General features: G+C 38.6%; 2 protein-coding genes across 2 annotated transcripts; one reads left to right on the top strand and one right to left on the bottom strand.

Annotated features, from left to right (window-relative positions):
- The first annotated feature begins 1,892 nt into the window (after nt 1-1,892).
- LOC140979340 (uncharacterized) lies at nt 1,893-13,833 on the top strand. Its single transcript, XM_073444693.1, has 12 exons — nt 1,893-2,206; nt 2,277-2,341; nt 3,060-3,158; nt 3,720-3,852; nt 4,599-4,658; nt 4,833-4,892; nt 5,620-5,742; nt 6,545-6,616; nt 12,327-12,464; nt 12,634-12,789; nt 13,296-13,400; nt 13,512-13,833. The coding sequence occupies exons 1-12, from the start codon at nt 1,982-1,984 to the stop codon at nt 13,545-13,547; spliced, it is 1,272 nt and encodes a 423-aa protein (XP_073300794.1). The 5' UTR covers nt 1,893-1,981; the 3' UTR covers nt 13,548-13,833.
- Nucleotides 13,834-14,074: 241 nt separating this feature from the next.
- Nucleotides 14,075-14,881, bottom strand: LOC140979569 (protein RALF-like 19). Its single transcript, XM_073445023.1, has one exon. The coding sequence runs from the start codon at nt 14,668-14,670 to the stop codon at nt 14,326-14,328; it is 345 nt and encodes a 114-aa protein (XP_073301124.1). The 5' UTR covers nt 14,671-14,881; the 3' UTR covers nt 14,075-14,325.
- Nucleotides 14,882-17,981: the final 3,100 nt, after the last annotated feature.

The following is a 17,981-nucleotide window of genomic DNA, read 5'->3' as shown; positions in this document are numbered from 1 at the left end:
TAAACCTAGATGCACCTCGTAATAATTGCTCAACTCCTGGAGAAATTCACATAAGGGAAAACAAAAACCTGCATCGAAATGGTGTTTGAAGAAAGTAAGTAATCCTGGGGAGCTAGATATGGTCGGTCCTCTGGGCTAGGAATGATAATATGGTGCGAGGAAGGAATATGCCACAAAGTCATAAGTTTTGACTCGCTAGTAGGAGGAATGTGGGATGAAAAGTGACCGTATCATAAGTTGTCTGCGTTAGATATATTTATCTGTTGGGTCACATGACGAACTTCTTTACCAAGACGGCTATGGGTGGTGACTTCCTCCTCATGAGAGTCAAGGGTAAATTCAGGATCTTCTACGGAAGTCCTACTCTCGCTAGACCCGCTAGATCTCTCGGAATCTCTTGAAGAACTAGACTCGGACGTGGAAGAAGACATAAGTGTTGAGGATAATCAAATAAATAGAGGAGAAAACTAACACGAAGGAAGCTTGAGGAAATACTCGAGAGAAAAGACTAAGGGAACGAGCGTGTACAAGCAGGGCGTCTGGGACACTTGTGCGGGCGAGGGCGCGTCGAGCATGCGCGCCGGGCGAGCGTGCGCCCTCGGGCAAGCGTGCAAACTCGTGCGAGGGGCGAGCTGGCGGTGAGGCGGTGCGCTGTACGTGAGGGCGTGCCAGGCAAGCGTGATGCGCCCAGGGGAGAGCGCTTCGGTAGAGCGAGCGTGGCGCGTGCTCAGGCGAGAAGCTGTACGCGGGGGCGAGCATGCGAGTAGGGCGTCTAGGGCGCTCGTGTGGGGCGATGGCGTGCAGGGCGAGCGTGCGCATTCGGGCGAGGGGCGAGCTGTTGGAGAGGCGGCGCCTTGTACGCAGGGGCGCTCATGCGGGGTGAGGGCGCGGGGCGAGCGTGATGCACGCTGGGGCGAGCGCTTCGGCGAGGGCGAGGCGCGCAGTGGTCGGGGAGGGCAAGGGTGCTAGCACGGGGTGAGGAGGAGACGATGAGGGCGAGTGTGCTAGCGCGGGGCGAGGAGGAGATGGCGAGGCGAGGGTGATGGTGAGGCTGGGCGCCGTCGAGGCAAGCGCTGTTATGGTAGCGCTGTGAAGGGATGTGGCGTGTGTGAGGGTGTGGCGAGGTGGAGCGATGGCTTGCGCGGGTGACGACGAGGTGGTGATGAGCAGCGCTAGGGTTGACGCGCAGGTGAGGCGTGGGCGGGGGAGAGCTGGTGAATAAGTTGAAGAGGAAATTCTGTATGGGTGAAATGAGAATGAAGTGAGGAGGGAACCTATATTTATAGGGAAAGTTCAGACCAAATATTTGCTTTCAAAGCAGGATTACGATGTGATTTGTTTCCAAATTTTTGGAAACTGACGAGCGGCAGGGAGAAAATACACAACTCGCGCCCGATGAACCGAGGACAACACAAGTAATCGAACTTCGAACCTACGATTCAGTTCGACTCGGGAAGGGGAGACTGGTGATACCCTATGGTTGGGCCTACTACCCCTGGCCCATCCCTAGCCCAAATAGAAGACAGGCCCATCAAGGGCTCATATATTCTCTTATAAATACAAATTTTGAGTGTTTAATTCATTCACTATATTATTTTTCAGTAGTACCCTTAGCTGCTCTCCACTTATATCCTCAGTCTCTCACTTGAGCGTCGGAGGGGCTACGCCGGGACACCCTCCTGGCTTCTTTTTGACGGTCTTATTCGTGATTTCAGGCTTATGACAATTTCGAAACCTATGTCTGGACTAATGACACTTGATGGAATCGGACCTAAATATCACGTGAGGATCAGATATCATTTATGTTTTATTTTATGTTATTTGTTTTAGAAATGAAACAAAATATATTATTGTAATATATAGTGTGAGATACCGGTCGTTTGCTGAGTATATAAACCCCCATCATCCACCCGAGAATTATCCGCAGAAGGGCTCTTCCCCGTTTGACGGCCTGCAATTTCCCTTGAAATCGAGCTGAAACATGTCGAGAGGGCCAGACAAGCTGCTGAAGAGCATCAAACAATTCACCGACCTTCAATATAAGCATTTCACGCGCCATTATGCGCCGCAACTGATTGACATTCTTGATTTCCCTGTCAAGGTGGTGCTTTCACCTTTCACGCTCGCCTTCGGCATAGCTGGCTCTGCCCCTCGCGGGTTTGGCGTCCCAGAACTCATATCCAAGCTCTCTTACTCTGCCATTTTCGTATGTTGGCATCCCTTTGTTTCTTGTTACTATTGGGTACTCGTGTGTTCAGAAGGATGTGTTTTCTCAGGTTGTTGCGACTCTTGGAACTTATGATCTTGCGTTTGAGTTGGGAAAGAAGGTGTTGTGCCAAAGGTGATTTTTTTTTTATCGCCTGTAACTTTTGATGGCATGGTGTTGGGACTTCTCGTCTCACATTAGGGGTTAACGAAACATACCAAGTTAAATTTCACGAATTTAACATCGGGGCAATCATACAGGAAGTAAAAAATCTTTGATGTGGGTAAGTGGGAATACAGTTCTTTTGCCCTTTGCTCAGTTAGTTTCTACATTTTATTTGTTTCTATGTGTGATGTGGAAGAGAACTCTTTGGGTGTAAAACTTTGGAGGAAAAAAACATGTAAGATTGTCTATCCTTAACCCATACTCGTTGACACCTCTTAAGGTAAATAATCAGGAAAATAATTGCAATTATGGATCCATTGGACTAACGAATCACAAGGTTGAAAAGCAGACGAAGCCAGCTGAAAGTTTGAATTTTTTTTGAGAAGCTTATGTCCATTGATCATACATTGAGTTTCTCAAATTCGGTATATATTAGCTACTAGAATTTGGAGCTACTATCTTCTTGTTATAAACCCATTCCATTATGTATCTGGCTATTATATTTCCTACTTCAAAGTCCATATGCTTAAATCCTTCACATTTGAATTTTGTTGCACAGTTATTTGATGAAGTTCTAATTATGCTCTTAACTATTCATGTTTTTATGCTGAGCCGACTTTAAGGTTTAACATAATTGTCACGTCTAAAAGTTAGCTTCATAAATTGATGACCAGCGTTTGAAATGTAGGAATTGTCGGACATGCAATGGATGGCAGGCTATGCAATGTACCATGTGTAAAGGCTCAGGAACATTGCAGTTCCAAGTCAAAAATTATACTTTGAGAAGGTAGCCTATAATGCAATCAATACCCATCGGAGGGTATAATTATTGTACTTCTGAAATTTTTTTCAACCTTATTGCAATTGTTAAGGACCTGTGTTTTACCGTAAATTTTTTCAACCTTATTGCTCTCAACATTTTTAATGGGCATATGACTACATTCTTGACCTCTTTTCTTTCATTCTTTTATTTGGGTTTGTAGAATAATATGGAAAAGATTTTGTAAATATTTTATCAATTAGTTGTGATTTTGATATATTGTCAAATATTGTAAACATGGTATAATAATATTCTGATTTTTGTAAGATAATATATAGTCTTCCGATTTTGTGGGATTAGATTAGTTCATTGTACTCTATATAAGATGTAATTGTATCTATGAAATAAAACACAACAGTTATCTCCAAAAACCTTGTTTATTTCTGCAGGGGTGAAGGGCAGGGAGCAAAGCTGCCTGTTGCTACTTTATTATTATCATTATTATTATTATTTGTCATTTCTATGCTGTGACTTGTTTCCATATTTATGTGAAACTTTGGATTTGGTTTGGTATGAAAATTTCTGTAGTGGAGAGAAGGCAACAGCTGAAAGTATTGCTGATGCAATTACTGAGAATCGAGCTGAGTTGGTGCACCTTCCTTCGAGTGTTGATCTTAGTTTGCCATTGCCGTCTAAAGAATGCCCAAGTTGTAACGGATCAGTAAGAACTTTCAAATATACTTAAACAAGTATTCGTTAAGTTTTCCTAGTATCGCTGTTGTCGTAACATTACTCCTTTCTGTGTATAAATATGAAATTTAGAGTTTCATATTCTTGAATAATGTTGCTTTGGTAGAGTGGTTCTCTTTTTTATTGTTTACTAAAGAGATCATTTCAACCTTATTAGGTTCTTAAGAGATCATTTCAACCTTGTTAGGTTCTTAAGAGATCATTTAAACCTTGTTAGGCTCTTGTAATTCTTTGCTAACTCAGTTTTAAAATTTTGGGCATTATTGTTAGAGCCAAATTACTATGCTTGTTTGGTTTTGTGTTTACGAAAATGAGTGGTGTTGGAAATTGTTTGTCTCAGGAAATATAAATTTACTATGAATATCAATTAACGTGAGATTGTTTGGTAGTGGTGGGAGATCATAATAAAAATCACTTAAATTTTTTAATATTATGTTCTGGGTTGGAATTCAGACCATCATAGAGTATTTTTTGGGAAGTGATAAATTTTGTATTAAAAGTCTTTATCTTGTGGGGAAATGAATTAACATGTAAGAAAGTATTTGTTTTCATTTTGGGTGATGAAAAATGAGGATGAGAAATTTTTTTTAGAAAAAAGTGTATCTATTTGATGATTCTCCATGGATTTATTTCCTTGTGAGACTTTGCTGCCTAAGGTTTAGATACTATGAATAAGTGGGGTTTGATTATTTCACTAAGCACTTTGTTATTTTGTAGGGAGTGATGAAGTGCCCAGAATGCAATGGCAAGTCACCAATTAGGATCTCTGCTGATGATGTAAGATTTTTTTTGCACTATTTTCTTATTTTTATGGTGCTTTATTGAAGAAAAGCAATTTATGGCATCTGAGTTTTTAATGAATTGACATAATGTAAGATAGACTGCATGCTTATTTTGTCAGTCAGATTGGTAATAATTTGTGTTTATATGTGGCTCTTTAAATTTGTTCAGATCATGGAACCTCCATGGAGAGCATATAATATCTTGCGCAAGATGGACTATCCATATGAGGTCAGACTATTTTCGCTGTTCTCTTTTCTATGAATATGCAAGTTTTATTAGCTTATTGTTTACTTTTCTCTCGGTATGAGAAATCCATTTGAATTTTGGATGATATCAAACTGCAGTTTACTTACGGCTGTAGAGGTTGATTGTTATTCAATCTATCTGTCCTGCATTTCGCTGTTCTATGTTTTAAATTGCAGATGTCCTTTTTATTTGTTAATGAATCTGAAGCTATAGTTACTGCTGGTAAAATACTTGAATTTGGGACTTACTCTGTGGCACTTTTAGGCGCACAATCTTATACAAGATAAATTATTGCCGCAGTATGGTTTTTGTTCTCTGATTGATCGTGTAGAATTTCTTCATGGAGGAACAATGAAGGCCATGTTTTGTCTATTAATATTTTATAAGAAACAATGGAGCCTGATATACCTGTAAGATTGATGTGATATACTGTGTTTTTTTACTTAAAATCTTTAAATAACTTAGATGTAGACAAGTGGAGCAGAAGACAGTTAGAGAGAGATTAAAACAAAACAACAAGTAGATCCTTTTAAAAATTCAATTTGTAAGGGTGACCCCCGTCTGCATACATCAATATTTTATCTCTTTCACTCGACACATTCCTGGTAACTACCGCCTTTCTAATATATCTCAATTTTCTGTATTAATTGTTATTACCAAGTATCATCATGGAAAGTTTGTCTGAGATTTTGTTTGTTCCTTTGTGCAGCATATAATTGACAGTATGAAGGACCCAAGCATTGCTGCATTTTGGTTGATAACCTTGCCTCAGATTGTGGGAGGTATTGACTTTGATGATGATGTTAAGCAGAAAATATGGTGGCAATACAAGGTCCAAGTTCTAATTCGGTTCCTTCATTTATTTTACTTGGTTCTTATGTATAAATAATGTATCTCTTGCTCGCATAATGATCCAGATCTAGCATGATCAAGCTAATTGTGTGAGAATGAAACTTATTGTCTGATTAATAGTTCACAGTCCTGGACAGTCTTTGGCTAAACTGCAAGGAATTACAAGTGAATGTATTAAGAAGTTAAAAGAATCTTAAACAGGGAATGCATGTTAAAATTCTTATGATCTGGAACAAAACTTTATAATTTCCTGAAAATAGTTACATATTTCAAAACATGTAAAGTACAATGATCCTCTTTAAATCCCACTGAATTCTATTTTTGTTATTGTGGGCTTTCTCACCTCACCCAATTCTCTCCTAATCCTTGTTTGCTATGCTGCATCATATATTTTAAGAAATCCCTGTGTAAAATATAACTTGTTTTTCGACCACCAGGTACCAGAGTTATCATCTAGGTGTTATTCATGTGAGTGATAACATGTTTTCTTTCTTTTTCTTAATTTTTAATTTCAAAGATAACTTTGTCCATCTTTCCAAGCGCAGGGAAAATCTAGTAATGTTGTCACAAAATGCCTTTCATCTTGACTGATTATTTTTGGTGGACTATAATGTCAATTTGCTTCCTTATCCAGTATCCACTGTCAGGATTACCATTTTATGAAACCTTATAATTATCATGTGCTTAGACATCTCATTTGTTTGATGGATCTATGTTATAGGTTTTTAGTGTGTTTCATATGCGTTGCTTGATCATGTTCTATATATATTGTCATCACTTAGGAATCTATGCGGTATGATCAACTCCGAGATGCAGTGGCAAAACGAAAGCTAGGGTGGGAGTATTTGCAAGAGGTGGGATAATTTTCTTATATTCTTCTTTAAATTTGCAGTGTGCACACAAAATATGAAGCTCCTTGTTAGATGATTAAGCTTTGATTCATGAAATTCACAAAAGTGAAACTTGATACCATGGTTTCAGCTGCTTTCCCTGTTATATCAGCTATCATATTTGGCATGATTTTTGTACTGCTAACCATGGTATGGAGTTTTTTGGATGGCCTGGTATTAAATAACATCAGCAATGATATCCAAGTAAATCAAATAGGTGTGGGTAATATTACAATTTAAACACTGGTAAGCTGTACTGTTTCAATTTCCCCGTGGATTTATTTTGTTATTTATTTTAATTTTTCATTTAAACTGCCAACAAAGAAGATGTGGCAAATAACCATAATAGAGGTTGTTGAATCGGGTGCTGAAAATGTCCAGATCATATGTGAACCATATTCTTTGAAAATATGTTTTGGATAATTGTCAGCATGTTTTGGCAGACACATTTCAGCAACTCGAAATATAGATTAACTCTTTATTTCAAAATAATTAAATAAAGGGACAGAAAGGGGATGGACTTCAGAAATTGTAGCTTGTGCTACTGCAATTTCCATCTCTTCATAACCACCTGACTCATCCATTTTTAAAATTAAAAAAATAGCTCCTATTTTTCCACAATTATATATCAAAATTAAACCAAAGTATCATATTTTACTCTCTATTTTTGTAATCTCATTCTTTTAGGAATAGAAAGATTTCCTTATTATCCTTATTTTTTAGTGGAATTGATGATGCTACATTGAATTATCCTAGTGAATTCTTTACTAAGATCTATATTAATTTTTAGCATACGTGGATCTGAATTTGAAAAAAGTAAATGATGATATGAGCCTGAAATCTACCATTTGAGAATGAAATTGTGCTCCCTGCAGTCCCAAAGCGGCAAGTTAGTTGATTTATAAGTTGCAATGCTAAGTGTTGAATATTGATTATATTATTTATTTATCTCATTAGTATTTCCGATAGGAATGGATATCTTTATTTCTAGTCTTCTAAACTTAAATTAGATTAGATTAGATAAGTTCATTTAGGGAGGTTTGGTAGCATAATTCTCTATAAATCTGCCCTGCACTGTATATTTTTCATCTGTTAAGGAATATGATTTACGTCTCTTTATTTGCTCTATTTTTCTATTCTCGAAATGGTATGGAGAGCCAAACATCACCAATATCTAAATACGCCTCTTCTAATTCCTCTTCTTCCGTTAGCTCCAACACCAGCACCACACCGGTGCCGGCGGCCCATGGACGGGGGCGATGCCTCTCCTATGTCAATCACATGTCATAAATTAAATGGGTAAAACTTCCTCCAATGGTCACAACATATGATGATGTCCATCTATGAAAGAGGAAAAGATGAACTCTTATTGGAGGCATCAACATGGCCGGAATCCTATGACCCAAAATTCAAAGCATGGAAGTCAGAGAACAACTTGGTTATGTCATGGCCAATTAACTCCATGATAGGAGGAAATTTTCTTCTTTACGAATTTGGGAGGCAGTGCGAGATACTTACTCGTCCAGGGAAAACACAACAGAGCTCTCAACAGAGAGCCTTTTTCATGATCTACGACTGGGCGATTCTACGGTCACTGCCTATTTCACTACACTCACCCATCACTGGCAACATTTGGATTTGTTTGAAATTCATGCCTAGAAGAGTCCCACTGATGAGCAGGGATACAAATCCATTGTTGAACAGAAACGTATGTTTAAATTCCTATTGGGCCTCAACAGTAATCTCGATGAAATAAGGGAGATGATTCTTGCCAATTGCCCAGCCTTCGGGCAGCCTTCTCTGATGTTCGTCAAGAAAAAGCAGTAGGAAAGTAATGTTGGGTCCTTCCCTCAGTGCCTCTAATCCCGTCGATGGTTCCGGCCTGGTCACTCACCGTCCTCTTAAACAGAAGAGGCTATGCCACCCACTGGTGTGGGTGGTCCACAAAGATCCCAAAATTATGGGAAGCCTCGGAAAGGGCGCCTTTGGTGCGAAAAGTTCAAGACACCAAGCCATAATATCGACCCTTGCTGGAAGATTCACGAGAAGCTTGCTAACTTGAAACCATCTCCAGATAGGTGTGCACATGCTGCTATGAATGATACTGCTTCATCCGATCCTCCATTTACAAAGGACCAACTTGATGTGCTTCACAAGTTGTTTGGTCAAACTTCATCCACCTCGAGCCCCTTGATTATTAGTACAGGTACTGCTGCCCATTGATGTGATTTTCTTTTTGCTTTGCTTTCACATAGAGATTTAGGCACATCATGGATAATCGACTCTGGTGAGTCAGACCACAATACTGGAAATTTCACATTTTTTGCATCCTAAAGTATGTTTCGGGGCACTCTATCTGTCTGAATAGCTAATGGGTCTTGCTCGAAGGTCTTTGGTTTGGGTCCTGTTCAACTTTCTCCGGATAATTGTTTAAAAATTGACTTATTTGTGCTGGACCTTAATTGCAATTTATTATCTATCAGTAAGCTCAATCTTGATCATCAGTGCACCTAGTGCTACATTTACGGTTGACTCTTGTATTTTTCAGAAACTAGCATCGGGGAGGTCGATTGGCTATGCCGAACATGTGTTGGACTGTTCTTCCTTAGGACGAAGGACGTCTCTAGAAATTAGGCCATGAATATTAACCGTCATTTGTCATCGAATTTTGTTTCTGCTTTTTAGTCAAATATAGTGAGATTCAGTTATGGCACTATCGGTTAGGGCATCCAAATTTTTTGTACCTTGAGAAATTGTTTCTATTTTTATTTAGTAATAAAAATTTACATATCCCGTCAAATCTCAAAACACACAGAATACCTTCACCCCACAATCATATATACCATCCAAACATTTCTCCCTCATCCACGGTGACATTTAGGGAGCTTCCAATGTAAAAAATATCACAGTTATGCGTCGTTTTATCTTGTTTGTGGATGACCATACTCACTTTTCTTTGGTATGTTTAGTGATACCTGGTCACCTATGGAATTGTTCACCAGAGCTCATATGTTGACACTTCTCAATAGAATGGGCTTCTGAATGTAGGAACCGCCACTTGCTTGAAGTTGCCAGATCCTTACTGTTTACCAACAATGCCCCTCGCTATTTCTAGGATGATGCAATTCTTACTGCAACATACCTCATTAATAGAATGCCATCTCCAGTCTTAAGGTACAAAACCCCCATATTCAATCACTTCTTGACTTTTATCTTGGCACACATCTACTTCCTAACATTTCTCTACGTTTTTGGGTGCTCCACATTTGTTCACTTTCACTCCCAAAACCTTTGCAAACGTAAGCCTAGAGCTGTCAAGTGCATTTTCCTTGGTTATGCTCCAAATCAGAAAGGGTATAGGTGTTATTCTCATGCAAATAAGCAATTTTCCACATCCATGTATGTTATCTTCTTCGAGATTGAGCCTTTTTATCCCAATTCCTCTCCTCAAGGGAAGAGCAGCAGAGTTGAACCTCAAAATTGGGAAACCATCAATCCCACTGTTACTTTATATGAACCATCTGGAGCTCCATGTCATCATGATCCTTCTTGTGAACCCGAGCACAACAACACACTTGATCCAACAACAAATAATGACCTCGATCAAACCCCTTCCAACGTGCCACTTTAGGTCTATTCTCGTAGGAAGTCACTTCAATCGAGGAGTCAACAGGATCTTGTACAAAACCATCCAGCCAATAGCTTCTCTGCGAGAACAATTAATGTACTACTGAACTTGACAACGACTCTCATGTATTTGAACACAATGATCTAGATGATAAGATCAATTGCACTAAAAAAGGAGCTATAACTTGTACAAAACATTCGATATGTAACTTTGTTATCTTTGAATATTTATCACTTGCATATCAAGTTTTTGCATCCAGGATAGATAAAGTTCAGATTCCATCTCCCATCGAAGAAGCCCTCCAAGACCCAAATTGGAAAGCCGGCACTCATGATGAAATACAGGCACTCGCAAAGAGCAACACTTAGGAGATCACCGAGCTTCCACAAGGAAAGAGTTGGATGCAAATGGATATTCACAATTAAACACAAAGCCGACGGAAATATTGAATGTTTGAAGCATGACTTGTAGCAAAAAGATACACAGTCTTATGGGATAAGAGACTTTTGCCCCTGTTGCTAGACTCAACACCATCCGAGTAACTCAACACCATCCGAGTACTTTTGTCAGTGGCAGCCAACTTAGGTTGGCCGTTGTATCAACTTGATGTGAAGAATTCATTCTAAATGGAGATCTCAAGGAACAAGTATATATGGATATTTCACTAGGATTTGAATCAAAAACAATGATCAACAAAGTGTGTAAGCTACGAAAGTCACTATATGGTCTCAAACAATCTCCTCGAGCTTGGTTTTACAAGTTCACCTCTGTTCTGAAAAGAGATGGATACACTCAGTGTCAGTCTGACCACACCCTGTTTGTTAAACAATCAGAAGGAGGTGAAATTACTGTGATCATTGCTTATGTTGATGATATTGTCCTTACAAGAAACAATGAGGATGAAATGGCTTGCATCAAAATTTTGCTCTCAAAAGAATTTGAGATGGATCTGGGACATTTAAAGTATTTTATGGGAGTGGAAGTAGCCAGATCAGCCTTTGGAATATCAATCTCTCAAAGAAAGTATGTACTATACCTCTTGAAGAAAACAAGTTTGCTGAGGTGCCGACCAATGGATCCAAACGTCACAATAGGGATGAGAAAGGATTGTCCTCAAGTTGACAATGGAAGATATCAACAATTAGTTGGCAAATTAATCTATTTGTCGCACATACGACCAGATATTGGATATGTTGTTAATGTTATGAGTGAATTTATGAATAATCCAACCGAAGAACACATAGAAGAATTTATCGGGTATCATGCTACCTAAAAAAGACTCCTGGGAAGGGATTACTATTCAGAAAAACATCAAACATGAATGTCAAGGCGTACAGTGATGCTGATTGGACAGGCTCCCAAAGTGTTAAATGCGCTACCTCTGGTTACTGTGCCTTTTTTGGGGGAATCTAGTCACCTGAAGGAGTAAGAAACAACCAATGGCGGCTAGTAGTAGTGCTGAAGCATAATACCTCACACTAGCTCATGGAATTTGAGAGGGAATGTGGCTTAAAAGACTTCTCAGTGAATTAAAATTGGAGGATGATCATCCCGTGGATCTAATGTGCGGCATGCAAAAATCCCGTCCACCATGATCGAACCAAACACGTTGAAGTAGACCAGCATTTTATAAGTGGGAAACCTGATAAGAAATAATTGAGCTTAGCTACATTTCTACTCGAATGCCGCTTGTAGACATCTTGACGAAAGCTCTTTATCGGCCGATCTTTGAAGACTCGAGCTCCAAGCTAGGCATGATCAACATATATAGTCCAACTTGAGGAGGAGTATTGAATATTGATTATGTTATTTATTTTTTTCATTAGTTGTTACTATAGGGGTAGTTGCTATAGGAATGGTTATCTTTATTTCTAGTCTTTTAAACTTTAATTATATTAGATTAGATAAGTTTATTTAGGGAGGTTTGGTAGGATAATTCTCTACAAATCTGCATTCTGTATTTTTCATTTGTTAAGGAAAAAGATTTACGCCTCTTTCTTCTTTGCCCTATTTCTCTATTCACAATGCTAAGATTGCTTTTTCCAGGCCTTGATCTGCATAGATCCCATTCGTGCCAAGGATGATCCTGTTATTGTGAAAAATGTTCCATACTTCAAGGCCAAAAAGGTATTGGAGACAGAAGTCATGAAACTTAATCCTCCATCACGGCCGCACAATTGGGGGGTATGTTTATCGATCCTTGATGTTTTTTTATGGTTCTAGTCCATGTATTTCCGTGTTTGTTTCAGCCTTGACAATTGGGCTCAAATCTTCTTTTACAAAGCTAGGCATGTCTATTTTAGAGCAAGGAAAATGAAAATATATATAAAAAAATTCCTTGATCATTTTGCAGGAATTGGATCTTCCACTAAATGAAGCTTCTTGGACAGAAGAAGACCTCAAAGATCCAAAAAAGCTCTATGAAAAGACCATTCTACTGAATGCGCAAAGGGAAATAGCCGATAAAATTTTGGATGGACAATGGGAAGCAAAATGGCGTGAGGAAAAGGTTGGTCTATTACTGAAAAGATTTGGTGCCCTCTGATGATGCTATTTCTAACAATGGAATTTTAAGTTCAATCAATTTCATAATGGCCTACGTGAAAATATTACACGCAAATCCATTTTTAAATTCTACATATAATATATCTTGTGTATCAATTTGCTCCATGTTCTTGTTTTGAATCTGGTCATGTCCAGCAAATTTGCTTCTTACTAGATCATGTATAATAGAAGGAATAGGTAAATCTAAAGATAAGATGTTTATCCACTCAATCTTTTGTCGTATTTGCTTGGTTTTCTTGGAAGGATAAAGAATAATGTTTCTCTGGTCAGAGATTTTTTATTGTAAATATCGTTTTTTCTGTTTCATCGGTCATTATTCTTCAGATGTCATGGCATGTTTTTCCTTCTTTTAAAAGCTTACCACGTGACAATGATTTTTTGGCTGTCATCGTTGCTTACCACGTGACAATGATTTTTTGGCTGTCCTCGTTGCACAACTATCATTTCCAGTTGAATGAGATGCTGAAAGAGAAAGTCGAGCCGTACTTACAAGACACAGACAAAACCATCCTCCCCCAGCCTATAGTTCTGCAATCACAGAACGAAGCCCAAAAGGTTACCTTCCTTCTCGTATCCATTACTCTACGTATGTTATGCTCATTGATAAACTGTATTGATACCGAAAAAGCATTCATGTAATGTAACTCTATTGTTAATCATCTGCAGAGGGATCAGCGCAGACGACGTTGGTGGCTATTTTGACCGTGTCTTAGCAGCAGATGATTGGTGCAAGTATACTTTACAAGGGCACCAGTCAACTTTAGGTCCCTTCGTGGTTCGTGTAAGATTGGCCGTGGCAAAATTTTCGTTCTAAAATTTTATTTCCAGCAAGAAGGCTGGTGTCCAGACTGAGATATACACAAGAAAAAAAACAAAAACACCATGCATGCTCCAATTGTTATGTTTGCTTCTCAGTTGTATTGATAATTAGGCATATGCAGCCGACTGAAAATTGAATAATTTGAACGGATTTAGAATTGTTATTTCAGTCATTTGAGAAAAAAAAAAAGAAAAAGGAAAAAACCATTGGTTCTGTCGATCATTTTGGTTTTAACTAAAATTTTCACCCCTATCAGTAATTTGCATCAAAAACTATTTGGCAATTGGTAGTGTTGGTGTTTTTTCTCGGGTAAACAGCACGTTTTTATATAAATGAATAGTATTACATTTATTTTATTTCATTAGCACATCATATAAAAAAAACACATATAGAAACAAAAAATGGATGATTAATTCCCAAAAAAAAAGGAACCAAGAATCAGCCTCCCCTTGTACTTTTATTCCTAGGAATGTCATATTAATTAATAAGTTCACATCCTAATTAATGATCATAAGAAGTTACTTGATCAAACACAAATATAAATAAATAAAGACAAACTAAATATATTTAACGTATATGTAATATGTATATCATGTCGTCCTTTAGTCCTGCATGAATCCTTGAATCATATCATCCATGCATTCATTTACCTACGTTCATTCAACGATTGTTCCTTGCGCAGTGAGTGGCCCTGGTGCAGCCACGCCTATAAGGGTTGGCTCGCTGGTGGCCTCGGCAGCTGCTATAGTAAGACGCGCCACGTCTGTTGCATGGCACTGTGTTCTTGTTCAAGGCTCCGTAGCTTATGTATCTGCTCTGCGCTAGCTGACGCCGAGCAGATTCCGAATCCATCATCAGCTCCTCGTCCATGTCCAAGGCGTCTGCCACCAGCCCATGTCCGTCGGTTTCCACATCGAACCCCAAGTCGACGGTGTATTCCTTGGAATGTGCAGCGATGGCGGCCAGGGATGCCAACAAGATAACAAGCCCGACCCGGAAAGCCATTCGAATGATTAGTTGATCTTGATTGAAGAATTCAGATGAGTTTAGGGATTTTCAGTTGAATTAATCTGTTTTATTTCGTTTGTTTTCTTCTCAGCCCGCCTGCGGAAAGGGGGGAGAGAGTGGAAGAATTTGTGTTGTTTGTATAGGAGTACCGGAGGAGAATATGAATGTTGAGTTTGTGGTTGTGGATTTAGGCGATTTGTGTAATGGGAAACTGGCAAAAGTTAATGGCCTGTTTTTTCCATGTATATTATGGGGCTTGGAGCAAATATAGGAAGTCGTGTGTTCGAATAACATAGGTTGAAAAATATTCATTAGTTTAAAGAAATATATCTCATTATTCATGGCAGAATAATGGGAAATTTAGGTATCCAAATTTTTTTTTACTCAAGTTTAAGGGCAAATAGCATTTAGTGCCATAAAACCCCGACAAGCGCATAACCCCTTACACAAAACTTTTAAACCACATGGCTAAAACCCCCTAAAAAATGGTGCAAATGTTCATTATTTTTGCCTCTTAGAGGCGTTCAAGTTGGTGAATCAGATAAGCGTTTGACTAATGTCATGAGTTCGATTCTTCCTATCAAAATTTTCTCGGACGAGTCTTTGGCACAAAGTTTACTCAGTGAGGTTTACGTGTCAAACGTGATTTGCAAGCTATTATGTTAATCTTCTAGTTTAAACATGCACATCGAAAAATAATGGTTACATGTTTCATCGTCATTAAAAAAAATGCTCCTTATTTTCGAAAATACGAGGCTTAAATAAATCTTTGATTTTATATGATGGATTTTATGTTTTTTTCGAAATATCATAAAATGAGCCCCTAATTTATTTCAAATATTAATCTATTAAATATTAATCGATGGTTTACAACCTAAGGTACTGCTTGATTTGTGTGATGAGATGAAAATGTGATATAACTAAGGATGATAGATATGAATAACTGGTGTAACGTCCCGAAAATTTGAAAGTCTACGTAAACCACATGCATGCAAGTTATTAAATTTTTTTTGTATTTTATTAAACTGTTTTAATACATTAAATGCATGTTTATTTCATGAATTTGTGTTTTAATTCATGATTTATTTAAAGTTTAATGCAATAGGATTTTAAGTTGTATTTTGCGCTCGAACGAGGAAAGGAGACCAGGGATATTCAGGAAAAATATTTTTATTGAATAATTATTTTTAATTATTTATTATGAGGTGTTTTTATGTATGATTTTTAAAAATGGGTCTTGGTTGGATATTTTTACCCGCCAAGTTATATTTTTAATCGGTACGCAATTTTTATCGATTCAGGTGACTTTTTGAGGGTCCGGGCAACATTTTCAATATGTTACTCATCTCATTTCCATGGTCAAATTGTCCCCAATATGTTAGTCCTCTAAGGGGTGAGGCCAGAACACGGTTTTATACCAACCGATGGGGGCCAGACAGAACATGGTTTTATACCCACCAATTGGGGCCAGACAGGATTACAATTCTCGTTCCATTTCAAATCAAGTTGTAACAGTGAAACACAGAATTCAGATTTACCAGACAGAACTTATCAGAGTTTCATATATCAGAATTTCTGACGGATTTAGCGGAATCAAAGAATTTCGAAGAACAGAAGAAAACATATAATCGATCAAAATTTTAAACAAAACAGACTGACTTTTTCCGAAAAAGGGGACACACATACAAGCATGTCATATTATTTATATGCAAGGTTTAAAATATAAGAATATACGTAACAAAAACCCACTTACCGAATTTGCAGATTTTTGTATAGAGTTTCCTCTTGAAAATCGAGCAGAACCTCGACGTAACCTCGGCAAATGCAGTCCTTGATCGATCAGCACTTCGACGTAGGATAGCAACCCTGGACTGCACAAAATTTCTTTCTTCTCCCTTGCTTGGCTTGGCCGAATTCTTGAGAGGTTTTTGGTGAAGGGTGAGGCCGAAACTTCAAGGCTTTTTGGAATGGTCTTTCTATCACCCTTGAGCACTATTTATAGAGAAATTTTTGTCTCCTTGCCTCCCCATGGCCGTCCCCTTGTGCTCCAAGAAATGGAGTAATGATGGTCAAAGCATACCAAACACCAAAGGCCATCTCTTGCATCATAATTGTGTCTTGATCTCCTAGCTTCTATCTTAGCTCATTTATGGATTATCTCAACGGTCATTTCTTGCATACTTAATTTGTCTTAACCTTTAGCTCATCCCTTAGCTTCTTCTTTGGTCATCTCAAAGGTAATTTCTTGCACTTTTAACTTGTCCAAGCCTTTAGCTCATCCTTTAGCTCCCTTTTTGGTCCTGTTAGGACAAGCTTGGTTGAGCTGCTTTGAGCTGAAAGATCGAGTCCTTGAGCTGGGGTTTTACTCCTCCAGTGATAACTCTTCGATGGATGTGACTACTTACAGCTTGGCCTCCCGTTGAGTTAATCTCCGAGATTTGAAGCCATTTCCTCAAGTTAAATTAGCTGAAATTTAAGTTAATGTTCAAGTTCATAGTTAGAATGAAAATTATTGGGCTTAAACTAAGCTAAATTTTAAGTTTGTATTTCTTACGTGATTTGCTTCGGATCGAATTTTTCGGGTTCTCACATCCCTCCCTCCTTATTGAATGTTTCGTCCCCGAAACTTGGATCAGCTTGAGCTTTGGAATAAATGAGGATATTGCGAGTGCATTTTCTCTTCAAGTTCCCGAGTGGCCTCCCTTTCAGTATGATTTGACCACTGCACTTTGCCATATGGGATTGTCCGGTGCCTCAACACTTGGTCTTTTGTGTCCACTATTTGGATAGAGACTTCTGCATATTTGAGTTCTTCGTTAAGGTGTCCTTCAATCATCAGTGGTGCAACTTTGAGTACATGACTGGGGTCTGGGACATATTTCCTCAGTTGCGAGATGTGAAAAACGTTGTGAATCCTGAACATTTCAAGTGGCAAAGCTAGACGGTAGGCTAAGGTTCCCACCTTTTCCAATATCTCGAACGGTCCTACATATCTCGGGTTTAACTTTTCGGATTTGCTGAACCAAACCACTCCTTTCATGGGAGTAACCTTGACATAAGCTTTTTCACCAATATCCAATTCCAACGGTCTTCTCTTTAAATCAGCCCAACTCTTTTGTCTATCTTGGGCTGCCTTGAGTCTTTCCCTGATTATGGCTATTTTGTCAACGATTAATTGAACAAGCTCTGGTCCAGCAACAGCCTTTTCTCCGACTTCATCCCAGTATAGAGGAGACCTACACTTTCGGCCATACAGAGCCTCATACGGAGCCATCTCGATGCTACTGTGATAGCTGTGGTTATAGGCG

The sequence above is a fragment of the Primulina huaijiensis genome, chromosome 6 (assembly GCF_012295235.1).
Source record: "Primulina huaijiensis isolate GDHJ02 chromosome 6, ASM1229523v2, whole genome shotgun sequence".
In the NCBI taxonomy this organism is placed as follows: domain Eukaryota; kingdom Viridiplantae; phylum Streptophyta; class Magnoliopsida; order Lamiales; family Gesneriaceae; genus Primulina; species Primulina huaijiensis.
The sequence above is the reverse complement of the archived record's forward strand: the minus strand, read 5'-3'. Positions and strand labels throughout refer to the sequence as shown.

Coding starts and splice junctions, on each gene's coding strand:
- LOC140979340 (XM_073444693.1), top strand. CDS start 1,982: ATGTCGAGAGGGCCAGACAAGCTGCTGAAGAGCATCAAACAATTCACC. Junction 2,207..2,276: donor TCTCTTACTCTGCCATTTTC/GTATGTTGGCAT, acceptor GTGTTTTCTCAG/GTTGTTGCGACTCTTGGAAC. Junction 4,659..4,832: donor TTAGGATCTCTGCTGATGAT/GTAAGATTTTTT, acceptor AAATTTGTTCAG/ATCATGGAACCTCCATGGAG.
- LOC140979569 (XM_073445023.1), bottom strand. CDS start 14,670: ATGGCTTTCCGGGTCGGGCTTGTTATCTTGTTGGCATCCCTGGCCGCC.